At 43.4% G+C, this 22660-nt stretch overlaps 1 protein-coding gene across 4 annotated transcripts in view; it reads right to left on the bottom strand.

Annotated features, from left to right (window-relative positions):
- pmepa1 (prostate transmembrane protein, androgen induced 1) overlaps positions 1-22660 on the bottom strand; it is a 93339-nt gene that overhangs the window by 32420 nt on the left and 38259 nt on the right. The window contains exon 1 of one of the 4 annotated variants that reach the window (XM_014131692.2): positions 1053-1361. The exons of the other annotated variants lie outside the window; for them this stretch is intronic. Within the exon in view, the coding sequence (XP_013987167.1) occupies positions 1053-1113 (61 nt within the window). The 5' untranslated portion in view covers positions 1114-1361. Of the gene's footprint in view, positions 1-1052; positions 1362-22660 lie in introns of those variants that run through there. 4 annotated transcript variants of the gene reach the window in all.

Raw genomic sequence — 22660 nt, 5'->3', positions numbered from 1 at the left:
TACTTTCTGAAGGCACTGTATGTTAAATATATTTTCTAATGTCTATCCCCATGAGGAGAGAGGATAACAAAAGTTCACAGAAGTAACAAGTAATTAGTAAAACATTATTTAAGTGATTAAAACTCATAATTCTGTTACCAAATCCGTAACAGAATTACCAACAAATCTGTAACAGAATTACTGCAATTGAATTGGCTACAATGGGAAATCATAGTAGTCACAAACCAGAGTTGGGTCACCTGCTACTGTCCTTCCTTCCACTGGCATACTGTTATGTTCAGCTCATACCTCATTCTTTCTGCAGACATCTTTGAATCTTCATTTTGAGAAGATATTTAACAGTATTTAAGAGTTTTTGGAAAACATGGTCGCATAAACGGAGGGAGATTTTACTGTAATTCTGTTACCAAACTTTGCATCTGCACTGTTCTTCCAGTAAATGTGTTTTTGTGAAATGTACTGTGTAATTTCTTCAAAGTAGTTATTGTGCATAGAGTTGCATAGTTTGTTAATCTTTGAAAACAATGTTTTTGTTTTGTATACATTAAAGTGAAAAAGCTGAGTCTCAGTGTAATTCTGTTGTCATGGATTTGCCCCTAACCTATTCTATTCAAAACAACAGAGACCAAGCTATGCAGTGTGCTCATAACCCAGATACTGAAATGTTCTCGCAGGCTAGAGAGACTTGATAATAGTTTGTTCCAACATTCCAGAAGTCTTACCAGCGACTATTACACAACCATGTCTGACCTGCAGCTGCATTAAAGGAGAGTTTGCCGTCCTCACACAACAACAAAGGCTTTTATCACGCTAGTTATACACAGACAACCACACAATTGGCAAAGAAACTCAAATTCAAGATGGTCTAGAAAACGAGATCAATGACTCATCGCATTGGACTTTTGACTTGGAAATAAAAAAAACTAATGCATGAAGAGAAAAAAACTAATGCATGAAGAGAAGAATAACTCCTGCAGATTTTACCCAATGATTAAAATCCAAGATAGACAAATATTAAAATCCAAGATAGTAACGATTAATGCACAACTCACCGCTACATTGAGTTTGTACGCAGTTATGGTGGTGGTGGGGACCCCCTGAGACTGGCTGCATCGTGTTAGGCGAGAGCCCCAACCTGTGTGCTCACTGAGCAGAACGACACACACTGCGGCCCCCAAAGGTCTGCAGCCTTGTCCCCACTTTCTCACACACATTACTCGACACACACACAAAATTATTGTCCCCTACTGCTCCGAACAATGGGGTGAGAAAAAAAATGTTTTCCAAAGGGAGAGGGAGAGTGGTGGCACAATCCAAAGAAAGACAGATGGGTCAAAGATGAAGAGAATAATGATGGGAGCGAGACAGAAAGAGGGAGAGAAAGACTAGACAGAATTACCAGAATTACTACGGCAAAGCACATTCATATATATACACACACACACACACACATATACATATATATATATACACATATATACACATATACACATATATATACACACACACACACACATATATATATATATATACACACACACACACACACATATATATATATATATACACACACACACACACACATATATATATACACACACACACACACACACACATATATATATACACACACACACACACACACACATATATATATATATATATATACACATACATATATATATACACACATACACATACATATATATATATACACATACACATACATATACATATATATACACATATATATACACATAAACACATATACGTATATACGTATATATGTATATACATACGTACATACACACACACACATATACATATATATATATACACATATATACACATATACACATATATATATACACATATATATACACACACACACACACATATATATATATATATACACACACACACACACACATATATATATATATATACACACACACACACACACATATATATATACACACACACACACACACACACATATATATATATATATATATACACATACATATATATATACACACATACACATACATATATATATATACACATACACATACATATACATATATATACACATATATATACACATAAACACATATACGTATATACGTATATATGTATATACATACGTACATACACACACACACACACACACACACACACACACACACACACACACACACACATACATACATAGTACCAGTCAAGGATGTCTTTATTTTTACTATTTACTACAATTCCACAAATTTACTTTTAACAAGCCACACCTGTTAATTAAAATGTATTCCGGGTGACTACCTCATGAAGCTGGTTGAGAGAACGCCAAGAGCATGCAAAGCTGTCATCAAGGCAAAGGATGGTTACTTTGAAGAATCTCAAATATAAATATCAAATATCTCAAACACTTTTTTGGTTACTACATGATTCCATGTGTCATTTCATAGTTTTGATATCTTCACTATTATTCTACAATGTAGAAAATAGTACAAAATAAAGATAAACCCTTGAATGAGTAGGTGTGTCCAAACCTTTGACTGGTACTTTATATACACATGCCACATTCATTCACGGCCTAAAATACACAAACCGGAGGATAATACGAATGTATGTTATGAGAAATCCTCGTTTCTCGGCCTCATTCCTCAATATTGACTTAAGGTAAATTCACGCTCATAAAACCAAAACACACCCCAACCCTAACCCCGGCTCCCACAAACAAACTGTGTTCTTGCTAGGGTCTCTCTACTAAAGCATCAGGGTTAATATATGGCCAGTGGCCTGTGCCAGCGACTATGCAAACCCACTGTCTGGAACGGCCCTGTCAGCTGGCGCACAGCCTTATTCCCTGACATGGTGCCCGGGGGCACGGACACACCAGCATGCACACACAGGGATGAGGCTCCACACAGATGGCAGGGCTAGCAGCAGGGCGACGTAGTGGGGCCAGTGTGTGCCAGGCAGGCAGAGAGGGTGGTAGGACTGCGTAGCTGGGCACATCACTCTCTATTGCCATACAGGCCTATTTTTTCGAACTGTTAACAACGATGACATAGTGGTTGAGAGTATACTACAAAATAATTGATTCCTCAACTCCTTACACAGACTCCCGGTGCTGACTCCCATTTCTGAGTGTCAAGAGTAGAATCGACTCCTAGATTCAGTATTTTTGGAACAGAGCAGACTGTCCTTCCGAAAACACAATCAAACTCGCATCTTTCATTGTTAGCGAGGGACGGCGAGAGAGGGGAGGGGCACAGTAGGTCGGCACCAGGCAGACAGTCAGAAGTGTGCACTAGGCGTATCTATTTGCAATCAAAAGCTGTCTCACAATTTCTTGTTTCTTCTTTCAATGTCTTGTAACTTCAGTAAAGCAGTGCCTATCATCAATGAATAGGCTAGGATATTGAGATGAGCGAGATGCAACGCTATCACATAGTCACACCCTGTATCTGCTCATGTGCACAGGTTCGCTTCACACTGTTGACAGCATGGTAGCCAGGTACCAAAACAGTAGAGAAGTTAAGCCTTGTGCTTCAACACTCTTAGTTGTTGCGGAAATTGACCCACTATGCTGTATACTTTCTGCATCTACTTTATATCGCTGAGTGTACTTTTTAAATTACAGAACTTTTCCCAGGCCTTTATAGCTAGTCGTGTAATGGAGGCTATATACGCAGGTATACCCACTTTTATTTCAGTGGGCATTGCATCTACTCACTTCTTAATGCCCTCTGATGCGTATTAAAATAAACTGAAACCTGTGATTTGTTTTATTTTTACCCCTTTTTCTCCCCAATTTCATGGTATCCAATTGGTAGTTACAGTCTTGTCTCATCGCTGCAACTCCCGTATGGACTCGGGAGAGGTGAAGGTCTAGAGCCGTGCGTCCTCCAAAACAGAACCCAACCAAGCCGCACTGCTTCTTGACACAATGCCCGCTTAACCCGGAAGCCAGCCTCACCAATGTGTTGGAGGAAACACCGTATACAGGAGTCGCTAGAGCGCGATGGGACAAGGACATCCCTGCCGGCCAAACCCTCCCCTAACCCGGACGACGCTGGGCCAATTGTGCGCCGCCCCATGGGTCTTCCGGTTTTCCACACAGGGCGCCTTTCCTTCACCAAGTGGGTCGTTTGAAGAATTTGAGTATACCCACTTCTCCAGGTACCCCTGTTTCTAGCCTATTGTCTAGTTCAACTATTACATGGAAAATAATATGTTTTGTAATAACTGCACCGTGATTTAAATTTTGTGGGGGGGATTTTAATTAATGTTAAGGATCCCAATTTCTTTAATTGTTTTAACGGTTAAACATTCACACCACCACCAGGGTCATGGTGTTATTGAGTACCATATATCATAAGGTAGACCTACATCATATACTAGGCCTAACCTATATCATAGGCTTTCATAGAAACAAATGAAAGCCGCTACATTGTCCACCACCAACATAGTGTCTTGTGAGAACTATTTTTTGTATTGCTATTAACAGCCTTTTTAATTATAGACATGAATGCACTTTATTCAAGTAGTCCATCTTCTATCTTCTCTGGGTATTTTTAATAGAGAAAGCATTGCAAGAGAGGAGAGGAATGTTGTTCTGAGAAAAGCAAGCCTTCATGCTCCTGAAATGGCTTATCTTAAGGAATGCAAATTGTAACATTCAAAAAGGGATAGTCAGGGTTGAGGAGAAAATGGCCTCTGAGCGGTTGCTGCCAGACCAAACAGAGAAGTTTACCAAAGCTTTCCAACAAAGCTTCCAGAATAAATCCCTAGGAACAGATTGTGGAAAAAACTGCGCAATGAGGAGACTTTGCAGTGGTCCTGAAAAAGGGAAACAACAGCAACAACAACTAAAGCCCGGGCTAAATTTAAACACACGCACACAAACAGATACACACACTGTTTAACGGTTCAAGAGTTGCTCATAATGCCAGCAGCAATACCACCCTGCATCCCACTGCTGGCTTGCTTCTGAAGCTAAGCAGGGTTGGTCCTGGTCGGTCCCTGGATTGGAGACTAGATGCTGCTGGAAGTGGTGCTGTGGAGGGCCAGGAGGAGGTACCCTTTCCCAATGGCCCAGGGCAATAATTTGGGACATTGCCCTGTGTAGGGCGCCGTCTTTCGGATGGGACTTTAATCAATCAAATGTATTTATAAAGCCCTTTTTACATCAGCCGATGTCACAAAGTGCTATACAGAAACCCAACCTAAAACCCCAAGCAGCAAGCCATGCAGATGTAGAAGGACGGTGGCTAGGAAAAACTCCCTAGAAAGGCAGGAACCTAGGAAGAAACCTAGAGAGGAACCAGGCTCTGAGGGATGGGCAGTCCTCTTCTGGCTGTGCCAGGTGGAGATTATAACAATACAAGGACCAAGATGTTCAAACGTTCATAGATGACCAGCAGGGTCAAATAATAATCATCACAGTGGTTGTAGAGGGTGCAACAGGTCAGCACCTCAGGAGTAAATGTCAGTTGGCTTTTCATAGCCGATCATTCAGAGTTAGAGACAGGTGCGATATAGAGAGAGCCGAAAACAGCAGGTCCGGGACAAGGTAGCACGTCAGGTGAACAGGTCAGGGTTCCATAGCCGCAAGCAGAACAGTTGAAACTGGAGCAGCAGCAGGTAGACTGGGGACAGCAGGTGGACTGAAGACGGGTGTCCTGACTCTCTGTGGTCACTAAAGATCCCATGGCACTTATCGTAAGAGTAGGGGTGTTAATCCTGGTGTCCTGGCTAAATTCCCAATCTGGCCTTCATACCATCATGGTTACCTAGTCATCCCCAGTTTACAATTGGCTCATTCATCCCCCCTCCTCTCCCATGTAACTATTCCCCAGGTCGTTGCTGTAAATGAGAATGTGTTCTCAGTCAACTTACCTGGTAAAATAAGGGTTAAATAAAAAATATATAAAAAATTTATTATCATTCCCCAAAACTAGGCCTGTGTGCACGCGCACACACACACACACACACACACACACACACACACACACACACACACACACACACACAAGCCAGCTGACATGGAGGATGTTCAGGGGAGGGTCCTCTTTTGTGTGATTTTCAAATGTAAAAAAAAATTGTCACATGCTTTGTCAACAACACGTGTAGACAAAAAGTGAAATGCTGACAAAAAGTGAAATGCTGACTTACGGGCCCTTCCCAACAATGCAGAGAGAAATAATAGAAAAGTAATAGTAAATACACAATGAGTAACAATAACTTGGCTATATATACACAGGGTACCAGGTAATTGAGGTAGATATGTACATGACTAGGAATAAAGTGACAGATAAACAGTAGCAGCAGCATATGTGATGAGTCAAAAAGGTTATTGCATAAAGGGTCACTGATTTTGTTTGTGTGTGTGTGTATGTGTGTGTTCGAGCTCGAGAGCAACAGCACCCCAGCCGCTCTCTCTCTCTCTCTCTCTCTCTAGACAATACAGCCTGTGGAGATACTCACTCGCCCCCAAATGGGGAAGATGAGGGGGGGGTCGAGGGAGTCCCCTGTCAAAGAAGGAAGACAACCCCCCCCCATCTCTTTTTCCCTCCCTTGCTCAGTGTCAGGCCGGGGCATTCGCGGTCACTGCTGAGCCAGACAGCGCTAAGCACACAGACAGACAGCGGGACGAGGGGGGGGATGGGGGAAGGGTTAGCACTCCACTCTCTCATCTGTCTCTCCCTCCCTGTTACTGACTCGACACACTGTTAGTCTAGGGAATTTGGGAGTGGCCAGATAGCGGGGTGTGTGTAAGGAAAGGGGGATATATCAGTCTGTAAAACTGTCTGCTCACATGGGTGTGTGCGCTTGTGTGTGTGTGTGTGTGTGTGTGTGTGCGTGTCTGTGCCGCCGGCTGGTTGTAGGTCAGAGGTGCACAACATTTGCTTGCCAATTTCCATTAAAAAGGCTGGGTTGGATGAGGTGCAGCGCTCAGAGCAAACAGGGCAGGCCTGCATTGCGCAGAGTCACTGAGAAGGGCAAAGCAGGGCGAGACCGAGACAGCGGGGAGCAATAGTGAGACAGAAGGGGGGGGAACAAAGCAACCCGTTTTCATTGACTTTGGAGCCACGGTCATACAGCCACAACCAACAAGTGTGGGAACTTTAGATCGTGACACTCACACTATTGATACGGGTGGGAGCTAAGTGAATTATTAGCTATACCTTATATGTTAAAATGATAGCACTAGATGCTAATGCTAACTAAGTGGAGTAGGCTCAGCCTAAACGCTAGGAACTTTTAGTTAAACACAGTTTTATAGCAATAGGTGGTGAAAAACAGGAGGTGAGTAAGCGAGTTATTAGCTTTTGCTAACTTGGTGTAACCATTAGCACTGATGCTAACACTAAGTGAAGTCTGTTCAGTGACAATTCTGAGACTGGTTTTATTTTATTTAGCAGAGCAAATTTAACCACAAGCAAACCATGTACCACCCACCCAGTTTAGAACTGGAGCTTTGGTGAAGTTCAAGGGTGTTTGAGTGTGTGTGTGTCTGTGTGTTCACACATGTCTGGTGGGTTAAGGGGTGGGAGTGAGAGAGGGTGAGGAGAAGGCCCAAAGTAATGGGAAACCTTCCTGGAGTCTTTGTTTGAACAAGTCTTGGGGGAAGCAACTGTTCAATAAACAAAGCCGACTGTGCTTTAATCAAAATCAAGTTATAGTAATTATTTCAACCCAAACAACAAGGGCACACATGGAAGAGTCAAGGTAGATTTGATAGAATGAACGGCGAGTCCGGGCAAGAGCTGTCGGAAAACAGGTCTAGTGGAAATATGGTTGTCATCTAGTCGGGAGGAAATTTAGACAAACAAAACCGGAATTGTTGCTCTTTAAAATCTCCGCCTCTCTACATTTTGAGCTCTCAGGCGTAGCTTAACATCTCGGAGCAAGTTTCAATTGCTGCTCGGCGTGTCTCTAAAGCATTGCCAGACACAACAGCAGATGCTCGGGATGCGCACCCCCCCCCCCCACACAGTTTTGCAGAGATGCTGAATATGAGACTCCTAGGCCAGGTTTGAGACATTAACAAATATATGTGCACATATGGGAATGCACACACACTAAGTGGACATAACACACACAAACACTATAAGAGAGATACACAGGCAGACTTGACATAATGATACGTGCAGCGCTATTTTAATTGTACCTTTATTTCACCAGTTTGTCCCATGAAGGGATATAAAATGTATTTCAGACCAAAACATTTTAACAAGAGCTGCATTGCAAAAGAGAGAAAAAACTAAAGCCACTGTAGTGAAGCACCAGGAAGGGACTCGAGCCATCATGCCATTAGTGTGTGTGGAGGACACTTGGTTATTGAGATGCAGGGGTTGTACACTGAGCCTCATGCAACTCTGCCAAAGTACACCAGGCAACACACAGTCCCAGCCCAATGTAGGACAATGAATTACCTCGAGAAGCAAATGAATTGCAGAAAGCAACTGTGCTCCAAACAGTGCAATGTAGTCCACTGTAGAGACATACAACTCTGAACTGATCTTACACAGGGGATGAAGGAAATTAATAATCTCACTGGAATGACGAGACAGGTCAACTGGGCACACATTTGGTGACTAGATAGATTGTTGGCTGGGAGGTACACCTTGAGAAAAAAAAAAGCTGAATAAGCACAGCCAATGTTTGTCCCAGTGCACAGCTTGTGCTAACCCACTTTCGATCTGCGACAGCGGCCGATGATGCTCGTCAAGCAGACTGGAGTGAATCTGACAGACTTCGAATACGTGCCATTTTTTTTGGGGGGGGGCTGGAATCTCATCGTAACAAGGTCAAGGTGCCAAAAAACTAGAACCACGCCATCTTTACCAAGCCTGTGCCCCATCGAACTCATGAAATATGTTGCATGTCTGCTGGGATTGACCACTCCCTGAACGTGTGTGAGTCATTCAATGTCATTTCAGCAAGCCAACTGCCATTCCTGAAAAATTATTTTGTTTAAATTAAAATGTATCTTCAAGAAAATTAAGCTAATTGATTGCACCCAAATTGGCCATTTCAATTTATAGGATTCAGATAATATTCAATAAATATAGTAACCTACATCCGATTTGGAACAAACTTCTTTCTACCAATGAGTAACTCATGAGGAATCCCCAAAAATTGGCTAAAGTCAACCACGGACCCCCACACCAATTGACCCCAACAACCAGTATGCACTATCAGTTCTCTATTTGAGTAGAATGAGGCTTGGAATATTGCTTCTCCATACTATGTAATGTATTCCCTGTGAATCTGGTGATGTTTCTCACCCCCCCACCGCGTTCAGAGAAATGTGTAATATAAGTTGCTTGCATTATTTACAATACAATAGTGTAAAAGTACCACGTTTTGACCACTAGATGCCACTGTTCCTTCTATAACACCAGACTCTTTTATACAGTTTGCTGGTCTCTTGTGTTCATTAAATATATTGATATACTGAAGAAAAATATAAACGAGACATGCAACAATTGAAAAGACGTTACTGAGTTACAGTTCATATAAGGAAATCAGCCAATTTAAATAAATTCATTAGGCCCTAATCTATGGATTTCACATGACTGGGAATACAGATATGCATCTGTTGGTCACAGATACCTTTAAAAAAAGGTAGGGGTGTGGATCAGAAAACCAGTCAGTATCTGGTTTGACCACCATTTGCCTCATGCAGTGCAACATCTCCTTTGCATAATGTTAATCAGGCTGTTGATTGTGGCCTGTGGAATGTTGTCCCACTCGTCTTCAATGGCTAAGCCATGTTGCTGGGAACTGGAACACGCGGTCGTAGACGTCGATCCAGAGCATCCCACACATGCTGAATTGGTGATATGTCTGGTGAGTATGCAGGCCATGGAAGAACTGGGCCATTTTCAGAATTGTGTACAGATCCTTGCATTATTATGCGGAAACATGAGGTGATGGTGGCGGATGAACGGCACGACAATGGGCATCAGCATCTCGTCACAGTATCACTGTGCATTCAAATTGCCATCGATAAAATGCAATTGTATTCATTGTCAATGGCTTATGCCTACCCATACCATAACCCCACCGCCAACATGGGGCACTCTGTTCACAACATTGCCATGAGCTCGCCCACACAATGCCATACACATGGTCTGCGGTTGTGAGGCCGGTTGGACGTATTGCCAAATTCTCTAAAACGACGTTGGAGGCGGGTTATGGTAGAGAAATTAACATTTCATTCTCTGGCAACAGCTATTGTGGACATTCCTGCAGTCAGCTTGCCAATTGCACGCTCACTCAAAACTTGAGATCTGTGGCATTGTGTTGTGTGACAAAACAACACAATGAGTGGCCTTTTATTGTCCCCAGCTTCTTGGTATGTCACACCTGTCAGGTGGATGGATTATCTTGGCAAAGGCGAAATGCTCACTAACAGGAATGTAAATAACATTTGAGAGCTTTTTGTGGGTATGGAACATTTCTGGGATCACACCTGCCTCTTTTCGAACCAGTGGAATCATGAACAGTGGTTTGTTTGTTATGTTCGCCTGCGTCCCCCTGGATTTGCAGCACATTCACCGCTCTCTCAAACAGCTGAGGCCCTGAGACGTGAAATGAACTACCCCAGCTCAGAGTCGGCTCAACTAGAGTTTATATTTGGTCCCATATTTCTAGCACGCAATGACTACATTAAGTTTGTGACTCTACAAACTTGTTGGATGAATTTGTGTTTGCTTTGGTTGTGTTTCAGATTATTTTGTGCCCAATAGAAATGAATGGTACATAATGTATTGTCATAATTTTATTGTAAATAAGAATAGAATGTTTCTAAACACTTCTACATTAATGTGGATGCTACCATGATTAAGGATAACCACGATTCATTCAGGATTATCCATAATCATGGTAGCATCCACATTAATGTAGAAGTGTTTAGAAACATATTCTATTCTTATTCACAATAAAATGATGACAATCATATGAGAACTGCATAAGGATAACCCTCTGATAGCGACCACTTGTTGGACTATTCAAGGAGAGTTGGGTTGAAGCATTGGGTTGCTATTAGGACAAACTGAATTGCTTTCATGGAGGACTGGCTTGAAATGTGAGGATGACCATAATTTATTTTCATAATGTGACAAATCTATTGGTTTTCTACCCAAAGTTGCAAAGGAAATGTGATCTATTTAATAAACACAAGAGACGAGCATAACGGATAAAAGAGTGTGGCAGTATAGCAGGAACAGCGGCATCTAGGTGGTCAAAACCTGGTACTTTTCCACTACTTTATGGTAAATAAGCGATGCAAGCAATTTCAGTGGCTTATTTCTCTGAACAGATGGGGGGGGGGGGAAACATCACCAGATTCACAGGGACTACATTACAGAGTATGGAGAAGCAATACTCTAAGCCACAGAGTCATACTACTTGTCAAACATAGAAAACTGAAACTGTATACTGGTTGTTGGGGTGTGATTGGTATGAGGTCTTGGGGGGTCCGTGGGTGGCTTCTGACATTTTTTTTTGGGGGGGGGATTCCTCATGTCTTACTCATTCGTAGGAAGAAGTTTGTTCCAAATTGGATGTTGGATACTATATTTATTGAATATTATCTGAATCCTATAAATGAAAATGGCCAATTTGGGTGCAATCAAGTAGCTTAATTTCTCAGAGATCAAATTATATTTTAACCAAATAATTTTTCCGGAATGCTAATCGTATCTGTTACTAACTACAGAAATGATTTCAGAACAATCTGATATGGTGGGCATCGAAAACCTCTTTCTTATGCTTTTTGAGGTGGAACGACCCTGTTAGAACATAAATAGAATAAACACACTCATTTTCTCGCTCATCTCGGATTCGTCCCAAGGGAGGGGGGTGACAGACATCGCCCCTCCTTCTCCTCTCCCTGACTAGACAGAGTTGGCAGCTTCAGGGAATCCTAGACTACATCCCCCCTCTACCGCCCCACCTACTCTCGCCACTAAATCCCACCCCCACCTATTAGAACCCACAGGGGAGGCCTGGCTGGCGAATTACTGAAACAGACAAGTGAAGGGAAGAACAAAGGATGAGCAGGACTACTGGATTAACTTGAGTACTTCCACATTGCTAGAAGAGTGTCCTAAAGCAAAGGAGTTGTATGGGTGAAGGAGCTCTGAAAATAGGAAGAATAGATCTGTTCGATTCTGTGGCTACAGGACAGGAAAGGGAGTTTCGAAAGGTCCGGTTTTGGCTAGACAGATCATGGGATGGGAGTGTGGGAGGTTGCAGGTTAACGCCTTTACAGTGTGTGTGGCCTAAGGTATAGTCCTACTGTACATACCCTCCTTGTGATTCACCACCCTTGAAACAATATGGAGGAAAAGTAAGCAACGTCACAATACGGAGCACAATAGTGGTGTTAAACACACAAAAAGAAACATCCCTTCTAAAGATTGAAAAGGAAAGCCGGCAGAACAGCTTGAGAGCCGTCTGCCGCGTCTGTGCCCAGTGTTTTAAAAGAATCATGGCAGAATCTCAAATTGAGTTTCCTCCTCCGTGCCATCATTCACAGCTCAGCGGACGATTAGCGCACTGCTCACTGTGGGACTGAGCCTGCCTCACCCACCGGCATGTACCCCCGGACCTGACTGTCTGACTGTCTGTAGCTTATGAAAATCTAACCTTGTTATCAGCTGGCCTGTCTGCGGGCTGAGCGGGGTGACGCTCATTGTTATTCTTGCCAGCGGGAGCTAGCCTAGACCTCGTCTCGCACTCCCCCGGTCCCTGGTTTGCCACCTCATTTATCTGTTGTCACCAAGGGCACACAGCCACGCTCTCCTTCATTTGAATAAGAAAACATGAGGAGCCAGACTGGGGAGCAAAGAGCAAGTCATCCAGCGCTTGGCTAACTCCAATAAGGACGCACCTCTCGCTCTGTCTGACAGTCATTCCCGTTTTGAGCTGGAGTGGTGCTAGACATAATTATTATCTAGGCTACAGTCTGAATAGGGTGGGATGTGCTTTGTCTCCCCCCTAACAACATCCATATACACAGACATACAAACCTAGAAGCTGTCCACTGTGAATTTCTCCCTACAGTTAATCTTGCCAACGGGTGTCCAGACATAAGAAATTACATTGTAGGGAAAACTATTAAATATAGCCTGGCCGTATATAGGAAGGGATTCTAATGAGAATAGAAAGTTCAAGAGTTCAAGCGAAAATGTTTCGCGTTCACCTTGATAATAAAAAAACAACAGTCTGCACCAGTGTTGACTTTAAGAGCTTGTGGGAACAGACGAAACGGCTAATGACTGGAGGCCTTGGAGGCCGATAAAGAGAGGACATTTCCAGGTGCTGGGTTTTATGTTCCAGGTCTGCGCTGTGTAAACTGTCTCTTGGAGGGAACACAGACGTTCCCCAACATGGCAGCCTCATCTATAAACAGATGGCTGCCAAGTTTTTCCAGAGCTGAAAACTTGCCATACCCGTCAGCCGCAGCTGCAGACAGACTCAACACTCGTCCAGACATAACAGTGTCTGTCTAGAGAGAGAACACCACTTCCACCACCACCACAGTCAAACTCGTCTAACTACCCTGGCAGGAATCTGGTTAGTTTTCATCTGGGGAGGGAACTAGACAAAACAAACCCCAGCTACACAAATCCCACTTAATGAATGTATGCTCGGATGAGTGAGGTTGAATGAAGATGAAGATCTGAATTGGGGTTGGAATCATAGACACTGCCCAGACATTAAAAGGAACAATGTATTTTTTCCTTAAACATAGACAAGAGATTAGAGGAGAAAAGTCCAGTAACCTCAACATTTACTTTACTGAAATATTCCCACAGCTCTGACGACTAAGGGCTCGCCCAATGGAAAAAATTACTTGGCTCAGGATGAGGCACATTAGTCGGCTGGTTTCTCAAATCCAAAAAAGTGGACTTTGGTTCAACATCCGACACAATTTCCCCCTGGGCTCTGTATAGTCAGTGTTTACACCATGACTCATCGATATTGTTTCGAACATTAATTTTATGAGCTAAAGCCCTCTAGGTATATAATGAAACGTGTCTCAAATCCAGTCATTTGTGGTGGTGTACTGCTGGGACTTGGATGGACTTCTCATCTTTGCACATAATCAAGCTTGGAGATATACACAACAGCCCTCCATGCTAGCGCTAACTGGGAAGGCTAAATGGTGCAGATGTGTAGGAAAAATAAAAGCAGAGTTGTTTGCTTTGGTCAGGAAACATAGCGAGCTGAACACATGTGGCAGGCAGCCACAAGGGCTGCTGAGACTCATAGGGCATTAGTCACAACATCAAAGCAACTAGCTTAACACCTAATGTGGAAACTAGTCATTATATGCCAAGGGCTTTACAACATTTATTCTACAGATTTATGGTAGCTTGAACAAGTCTAACATGTCTGAAATGTGTTTAGATTACAAGGTCAATGGTGTTAAACAACACAACCGGTGTGGTTAAGCTTTGTTCAATGTTATGAAGACATTTCTGGTATTTAGTTGGGGTTGTGTTGGTTCTTGAACGTAGCCCCATAAACCCCTTCTAATAACTGGTTGAACCTCGGCCGTGAAGCATGTTGCACTTCATTACGTGCTCTTGCCCAGCGCTGCGGAGGTCCAAATGAGTCGTTTCAGGAGATGAAGACATCTGCCAGGATTGAGAAATAACAATAACAACAGCAAGAGCTCCATGTGCCAGGTTATAATTATGGCTGTAGGTGGGAGTAGGGGGGAGGAGCAGAAATGGAATGAGTGATGAAGGAAGCACAGCAGACCCCACTGCCAGCGTGAAGTGAACACAGGTGCACGGGAGCCAGTGTGTGGCCAACACTCGTTCGTTCCCTCACTCCCTATGATCGCGTTCTCTCTAGGCCTCTGTTGGGAGAGCCAATACATGACCCCAGGAAAAAGGCAGCTCTCGAAACTCACTTCCAAGAAGAGATTTGCTGTTCTGCAGAGGCCTGGATTGATGGTTTACAGCTGCTCTTAATTGCCCATGCTGAATTCAGTCTAGGTGAGGCATTACTTTGTCTGAGCCCTCCTTTTTTGAGATTATGGAATCACAACCCTTTTCAACCCAAAAAGACAAGAGGAAGCCGTTTGGCGGGTTTAAGCTCTCTGTTATGTCACAACACCCGTTCCAAGGTTTTAGGTTGATGAACCCGCGGAAGCATTACAATCATCAGCAGGTGGTTGTGATTTACCTCAGAAACAATTTGTCAAATATGTTCTGTGCGGGGACTAGCGATAACTGTACAGGAATCAATAATGAGGACTTCTGAAGTTTCACTACGGGTGCTGCCTTTTCTGGCAAATAAGAGAGAAAGCTATGAAAAGAAAGGGAAGGACAAATTAACAAATTGCATTAAACATCTGCAAAGGGCACCAGACACCCGCCCCCTGCACCCTATAGACAAACAATAGTGAACAATTCAGATGAGTGTGTATGGTATTTAGACAGTCCCAGCTGTTTCCTATTTTGAGGGTGGGAGGAGAGACAGACACACCCCTTTCTCTAAATCCGTGTCAGCATATATATATATATATAAATAATAAATAAATAATAATATAAATATAAATATATATGTGTGCGTGTGTGGTCAGTTGTCCCTGCCGGGCAGAGGGGGATTCCTTTATGGGGCACACACATACATTCAGCAGCTTGCCGCATTGTTTGCTGCCTGCATCAGCAAGTAAGCCCGGTCGGCAGCCAGTCTAGACCACAAACAATGGCCACTTCAGACCAGACGGGAGCACACACCATCACCAACATAAAAGTTTGACATGTGGTACTATGCTTAGCAGGCAAATTGACTGCAGCCAAACTCTTATAAAAATATTTCAAGATGCACTGTAGAAATCGCTCTGTCTTTTCCTTGGTTGTTCAAATTCTAATAGTTCGCCTAATTTCCATTTATGTGACTAAACCATCAAGTGTAGTGTAGAGAATCATTGTACCATCTAAACAAGTGTGAAAAGTTACATATTGCAGCTTTAAAATCAACAATGTTTGATCAAAGCATGAAGTGACATTTTTAACTTCACAGAGAGAATAGGAGTGACAGGTGTTGACTTGATTCAATTTACTTCAAATTCAAAATCCTCCTCAACCACAATCATCAGGAAAGCTTAAAAGGACCCCCATCTAATTTCTCTCCCATTGTGACTGTCTGGAAAGTCTACAGGCATTTCCATGTAAAAAGCCCCACGAGCACTAACATGTGAAGTTCATACGAGCACATCAAATTTGTTGTCAAATGAAAGCTAAGAGGATTTAACTTCTGTTCAAACAGATGGAATTTTAAGAAATATTGCCTAGTTTCTTGTCATGCTGTTAGCAAAAACCAACACATCTAAGATATTTCGAACTTCTCACCCTCATGAAGAGGGAGGATAATGAAAGTGCACAGAAGTAACGAGTAAAGGTAGACCAACCAATTACTTAGTGTTTTTACTGATACATTTTAGATGACTTAATAAGTGATTAAAACACGTCATTATGTTACCAAATCGGTAACAGAATGAACAAATGGGAATTAATACTAGTCACAAACTTCAGTTGGGTCACCTGCTACTGTCCTCTGTTCCACTGGCATACTAGTTATGTTCAGCACATAACAACTATCTTTCTCTTTGTCGCGTGGGGGTCAAAGCAAGAGTGTGAAAACAGGTAAACCATTCTCTCTCTCGCCCTCTCGTTAATGTCACCTCTCCTGGCTCTTACTGACACCTACCCATGAGCCCCCTCTCTTCCATTTACTGTAACCAACCCTCTCACCCACTGATCACCGGACGTCCATGGACCTTGAAAAGTAGTTATGGTCCGTACAAATCTGAACCTATCATAGACGTCTGTTTCACAAGTTTGGACAGCACAGTAGAGTAAAGAAGAGCAGAGTATACGTCAGCACAAAACAGTAAAGTAGAGTTTAGTATAATACAATAGAGCACACTAGAGGTATAATTTACTGTGTTGCACTGTACTTTACTGTATTGAAATATGCTCGACTGTTTTACCTTACTGAACTTTACACCACATCAGTCACTGGCTTTATCAATAAGTGCATCGAGGACTTCGTCCCCACAGTGACTGTACGTACATACCCCAACCAGAAGCCATGGATTACAGGCAACATTCGCACTGAGCTAAAGGGTAGAGCTGCCGCTTTCAAGGTGGGGGACTCTAACCCGGAACCTTACAAGAAATCCTGCTATGCCCTGCGACGAACCATCAAACAGGCAAAGCGTCAATACAGGGCAAAGATTGAATTGTACTACAACCGGCTTCGACGCTCATCTTATGTGGCAGGGCTTGCAAACTATTACAGACTACAAAGGGATGCACAGCCACGAGCTGCCAAGTGACACGAGCCTACCAGACAAGCTAAATCACTTCTATGCTCGCTTCGAGGCAAGCAACACTGAGGCATGAATGAGAGCATCAGCTGTTCCGGACGACTGTGTGATCACACTCTCCGTAGCCGACGTGAGTAAGACCTTTAAACAGGTCAACATACACAAGGCTGCGGGGCCAGACGGATTACCAGGACGTGTGCTCCGGGCATTTGCTGACCAACTGGCAGGTGTCTTCACTGACATTTTCAACATGTCCCTGTTTGAGCCTGTAATACCAACATGTTTCAAGCAGACCACCATAGTCCCTGTGCCCAAGAACACAAAGACAACCTGCCTAAATGACTACAGACCTGTAGCACTCACGTCCGTAGCCATGAAGTGCTTTGAAAGGTTGGTAATGGCTCACATCAACACCATTATCCCAGAAACCCTAGACCCATTCCAATTTGCATACCGCCCAAACAGATCCACAGATGATGCAATCTCTATTGCACTCCACACTGCCCTTTCACACCTGGACAAAAGGAACACTTATGTGAGAATGCTATTCATTGACTACAGCTCAGCGTTCAACACCATAGTACCCTCAAAGCTCATCACTAAGCTAAGGATCCTTGGACTGAACACCTCCCTCGGCAACTGGATCCTGGACTTCCTGACGGGCCGCCCCCAGGTGGTGAGGGTAGGTAGCTACACATCTGCCACACTGATCCTCAACACTGGAGCTCCACAGGGGTGCGTGCTCAGTCCCCTCCTGTACTCCCTGTTCACCTACGACTGCATGGCCAGGCACGACTCCAACACCATCATTAAGTTTGCAGATGACAACAGTGGTAGGCCTGATCACCGACAACGACGAGACAGCCTATAGGGAGGAGGTCAGAGACCTGGCCGGGTGTTGCCAGAATAACATCCTATCCCTCAATGTAACCAAGACTAAGGAGATGATTGTAGACTACAGGAAAAGGAGGACCGAGCACACCCCCATTCTCATCGACGGGGCTGTAGTGGAGCAGGTTGAGAGCTTCAAGTTCCTTGGTGTCCAAATCAACAACAAACTAGAATGGTCCAAACACACCAAGACAGTCGTGAAGAGGGCACGACAAAGCCTATTCCCCCTTAGGAAACAAAAAAGATTTGGCATGGGTCCTAAGATCCTCAAAAAGGTTCTACAGCTGCAACATCGAGAGCATCCTGACTGGTTGCATCACTGCCTGGTACAGCAATTGCTTGGCCTCTGACCGCAAGGCACTACAGAGGGTAGTGTGTGGGGCCCAGTAGATCACTGGGGCTAAGCTGCCTACCATCCAGGACCCCTACACCAGGCGGTATCAGAGGAAGGCCCTAAAAATTGTCAAAGACCCCAGTCATAGACTGTTCTCTCTACTACTGCATGGCAAGCTGTACCGGAGTGCCAAGTCTAGGACAAAAAGGCGTCTCAACAGTTTTTACCCCCAAGCCATAAGATTCCTGAACAGGTAATCAAATGGCTAACCGGACTATTTGCATTGTGTGCCCCCCCAACCCCTCTTTTTACGCTGCTGCTACTGTCCGTTTATCATATATGCATAGTCACTTTAACTAGTGAGTGTAACATGCTACCTCAATTGGGCCGACCAACGAGTGCTCCCACACATTGGCTAACCGGGCTATCAGCATTGTGTCCCACCACCCACCAACCCCTCTTTTACGCTACTGCTACTCTCTGTTCGTCATATATGCATAGTCACTTTAACCATATCTACATGTTCATACTACCTCAAATCAGCCTGACTAACCGGTGTCTGTATGTAGCCTCACTACTTTTATAGCCTAGCTACTGTATATAGCCTGTCTTTTTTACTTACCTATTGTTCACCTAACACCATTTTTGCACTATTGGTTAGAGCCTGTAAGTAAGCATTTCACCGTTGTATTCGGCGCACGTGACAATTAAACTTTTGATTTGCTGTCCAAACCTGTGAAACATAGACGTCTATGATTGGTACAGATTTTGGTGCAGTCTAGAACAACTACATTTGGTCTTGTCTGGGAGCAGAGCTCATTAAAATAATAGCTAGTATGTAGAATAAAACCCAAAAGAAGGATATTTCATTTTTCGACCTTTGTGTTCCTATTCAGGATACATCACCATGAAGAGAATGACATTCATAATTATGCATCTCTGTATAGCACAGATCAGGGACCCATGATGTCATTCTGTTACCATCACTCTGTTACCGGGTGTTAATCAACTTCACTTACAGTAGTTCAATAACCAAAATATATTTTTCCAAACTCAACGTGTCATATCATTGCTGACACCCCAATCCTTCTGCAGACATCTTTGAATCTTAATTCAGAGTAGATATCTAAGAGTTTTTAGAAAACATGGTCACAAACCAAGGAAGAGTTTACAATCATTCTGTTACCAAACTTCACATCTGCAATGTTTTGTGTAAAATGCTCTGTGAGAATTGTAGTCCTTGTATAGTTTAACTTTGCAATCAATGTTTTTTGTTTGGCATACTTTTAAAGTGAAAAATCTGAGTCTTAGAATCATTCTCTTACAGTGGAATTGCCCCTATTCTAGTTGGAAGCAACAGACTTACCGGCTTAAAAGGAAGGGGAAATAAGTCCTCAATAAGCTTTAGGCCTTCGTTAAATCATGAAAGTCAAAATACATAAAACCAGGTAAAAATATCTTCGAGAGATTGTCTCCTAAATAAACTGTAGAATGCTATAAGAATTTCAAGTTTGAGGGAAAAAACAGAGGGGGAATTTTACCTCACTCTGACCTCTTTAGGCCGCACATTAGCCGCTGACGCTAACTGCAGACAGCCTAATGGTAATTAAAAAGGAAATTAATTTAGACAATTGCAAAGCCGGCTGTGCTAAAAAGCAATGCATAATACATGTCCAATCGTCAAGCTAGGACCTTGGGGAGCCAGGGTTCTGCAAATATTATTACACTTGCCATTTAAGATTTCAGAGGACATTATCCTTGGGCGGTTGAACTAAACTTCATTAGGTTTGAACAGCCATGTTGCCCTTAATGAATAATGCAGGGTTAAGGTTTACGCATCTCTCCGCTTCACTATTCTCCCATAGTTTTGGGCTATAATAAACAAGGCGATTTGATTGCAATATAAAGGGTTATGGTTTTGTCGCATCACTGGAAAGAGTCAAAATCTCTGCAAATGGTCCATGTAAGCTACCCAAGTTAGCCACATAGGGCAGAGAACACAGGAAGCAGATGTGTATGACTATGGTTAATGAGATTGATCCGTCACACTGGACACAGACAGCTAAGCGTTCTGTACTGTGCAGGATGGTCTGGGTGAGTCTGTTCAGCTGCACTCTGCACAATGCCCCAGCTGGGAGGTTAGGAGCTGGGACATGCACACTCCCACAGACACTGACATGGACACACACACACAAACCTCAGCCAGCAGCCCCTCTCTGCTCCATACGGAGGCAAATCAAGCAGCCATGAGTCAGTTTCAGGAAGAGCACATCGGGCCCAGAGGGCTGCTTCCTGGGTTTAAACTTTTATAGCTCCGTTCGAGGGGAGGAGAGAAAGGGCTTTACTTTCAACTCTGTCAGCGCTTACTCATGCCTGAGCCTCAAGTTCAGATGACTTCCGTCTGGATGGTTCTGGGCGAGATGTTGGGGTAGGACAAAACTTGAGCAACTGAAACCATCTCTCGCAGACTAGTATCGAGGAACATTTTGTGTCATGTCATGTATTCCTGGCAGCCACTGGGAGGACAAAATCGAAAGGAAATGTTGTGGGTTTAAAACGATTGTGGGGGATGTGGGAAAATACTTTTAAATTAGAGTATTTCTGAAATGATTGCTGCAATTGTGAGTGTAATATTAAAGAACAGGGGTAGAGAACAGAGGGGGTGGTAGGGCTGATAAGGCTAGCTCTGTGGTGTTAGGGCAACAAAAACTACCCCCACCACAAAAGCACTGCTCACCCCCAACCCCCAGTCATTCTGACAATGAACCCTTTGCTTTGATTGCAGGGGTGCCACCCCATAATAACCAATGACCTTCCCCCCGAGACACAGCCAGGTTGCCAGGAGACACCCTAACCCCACCCTTTTTCAATTTCCCCCAGACCTTCCCATTTCCCCTCTGATGCACGGCAAGCCTGGTTTCATATGCAAAACTTAATTTACATACATCAGAATTCCTAAGCCAATCGTCATAGAGGGAAAGGTGGATGGGACTGGGAGGTGGGACCTGGGGCCTCTTGCTCTGGTCTGTGTGACCAGTTGGGTTTTATTAGGTGACAGCCCTCATAGCCACACATAGGAGAAGAATGTTCACAGACAATACAACCTACTACACAATATAAGAGGACTGGAAAACTGGTTAGGCCTTATAACTCTCATCTTTGTTATACGTGTTATTACTACCACTGAGTTACATGGAGAGAGGAATGTGACTTGTTCAGGCACACCACTGTCCTATAGTGTATACAGTGCATTCGGAAAGTATTCAGACCCCTAGACTTTTTCACATTGTAACATTACAGCCTTGTTCTAAAATTGATTAAATAGTTTTCCCCCCTCAATCTACACACAATACCCCATAATGACAAAGTAAAAACTTTTTTTTTTATGTCTGCAAATGCATAAAAAATAAAAAATGAATTATCACATCTACATAAGTATTCAGACCCGTTACTCAGTACTTTGTTGAAGCACCTTTAGCAGCAATTACAGTCTCGAGTCCGCTTGGGTATGACGCTACAAGCTTGGCACACCTGTATGTGGGGAGTTTCTACCATTCCTCTCTGCAGATCCTCTCAAGCTCTGTCAGGTTGGAAGGGGAGCGTTGCTGCACAGCTATTTTCTGGTATCTCCATAAATGTTCGATTGGATTCAAGTCTAGGCTCTGGCTGGGCCACTCAAGGATATTCAGAGACTTGTCCGGAAGCCACTCCTGTGTTGACTTGGCTGTGTGCTTTGGTTCGTAGTCCTGTTGGATGGTGAACCTTTGCCCCAGTCTGAGGTCCTGAGCGCTCTAGAGCAGGTTTTCATCAAGGATCTGTCTGTACTTTGCTCTGTTCATCTTTCCCTTGATCCTGACTAGTCTCCCAGTCCCTGCCGCTGAAAATGATCCACACAGCATGATGCTGTCACCACCATGCTTCAATGTAGGGATGGTGATAGGTTTCCAGAGACGTGACGCTTGGCATTCAGGCCAAAGAGTTCAATCTTGGTTTCATCACACCAGAGAATCGTGTTTCTCATGGTCTGAGAGTCTTCAGATGCCTTTGAAAAACTCCAAGCGGGC

This window comes from Salmo salar, chromosome ssa12 (assembly GCF_905237065.1).
Source record: "Salmo salar chromosome ssa12, Ssal_v3.1, whole genome shotgun sequence".
NCBI classification, from domain to species: Eukaryota; Metazoa; Chordata; class Actinopteri; order Salmoniformes; family Salmonidae; genus Salmo; species Salmo salar.
Note: the sequence above shows the minus strand (reverse complement) of the source record. Positions and strands in the feature narration are given on the sequence as shown.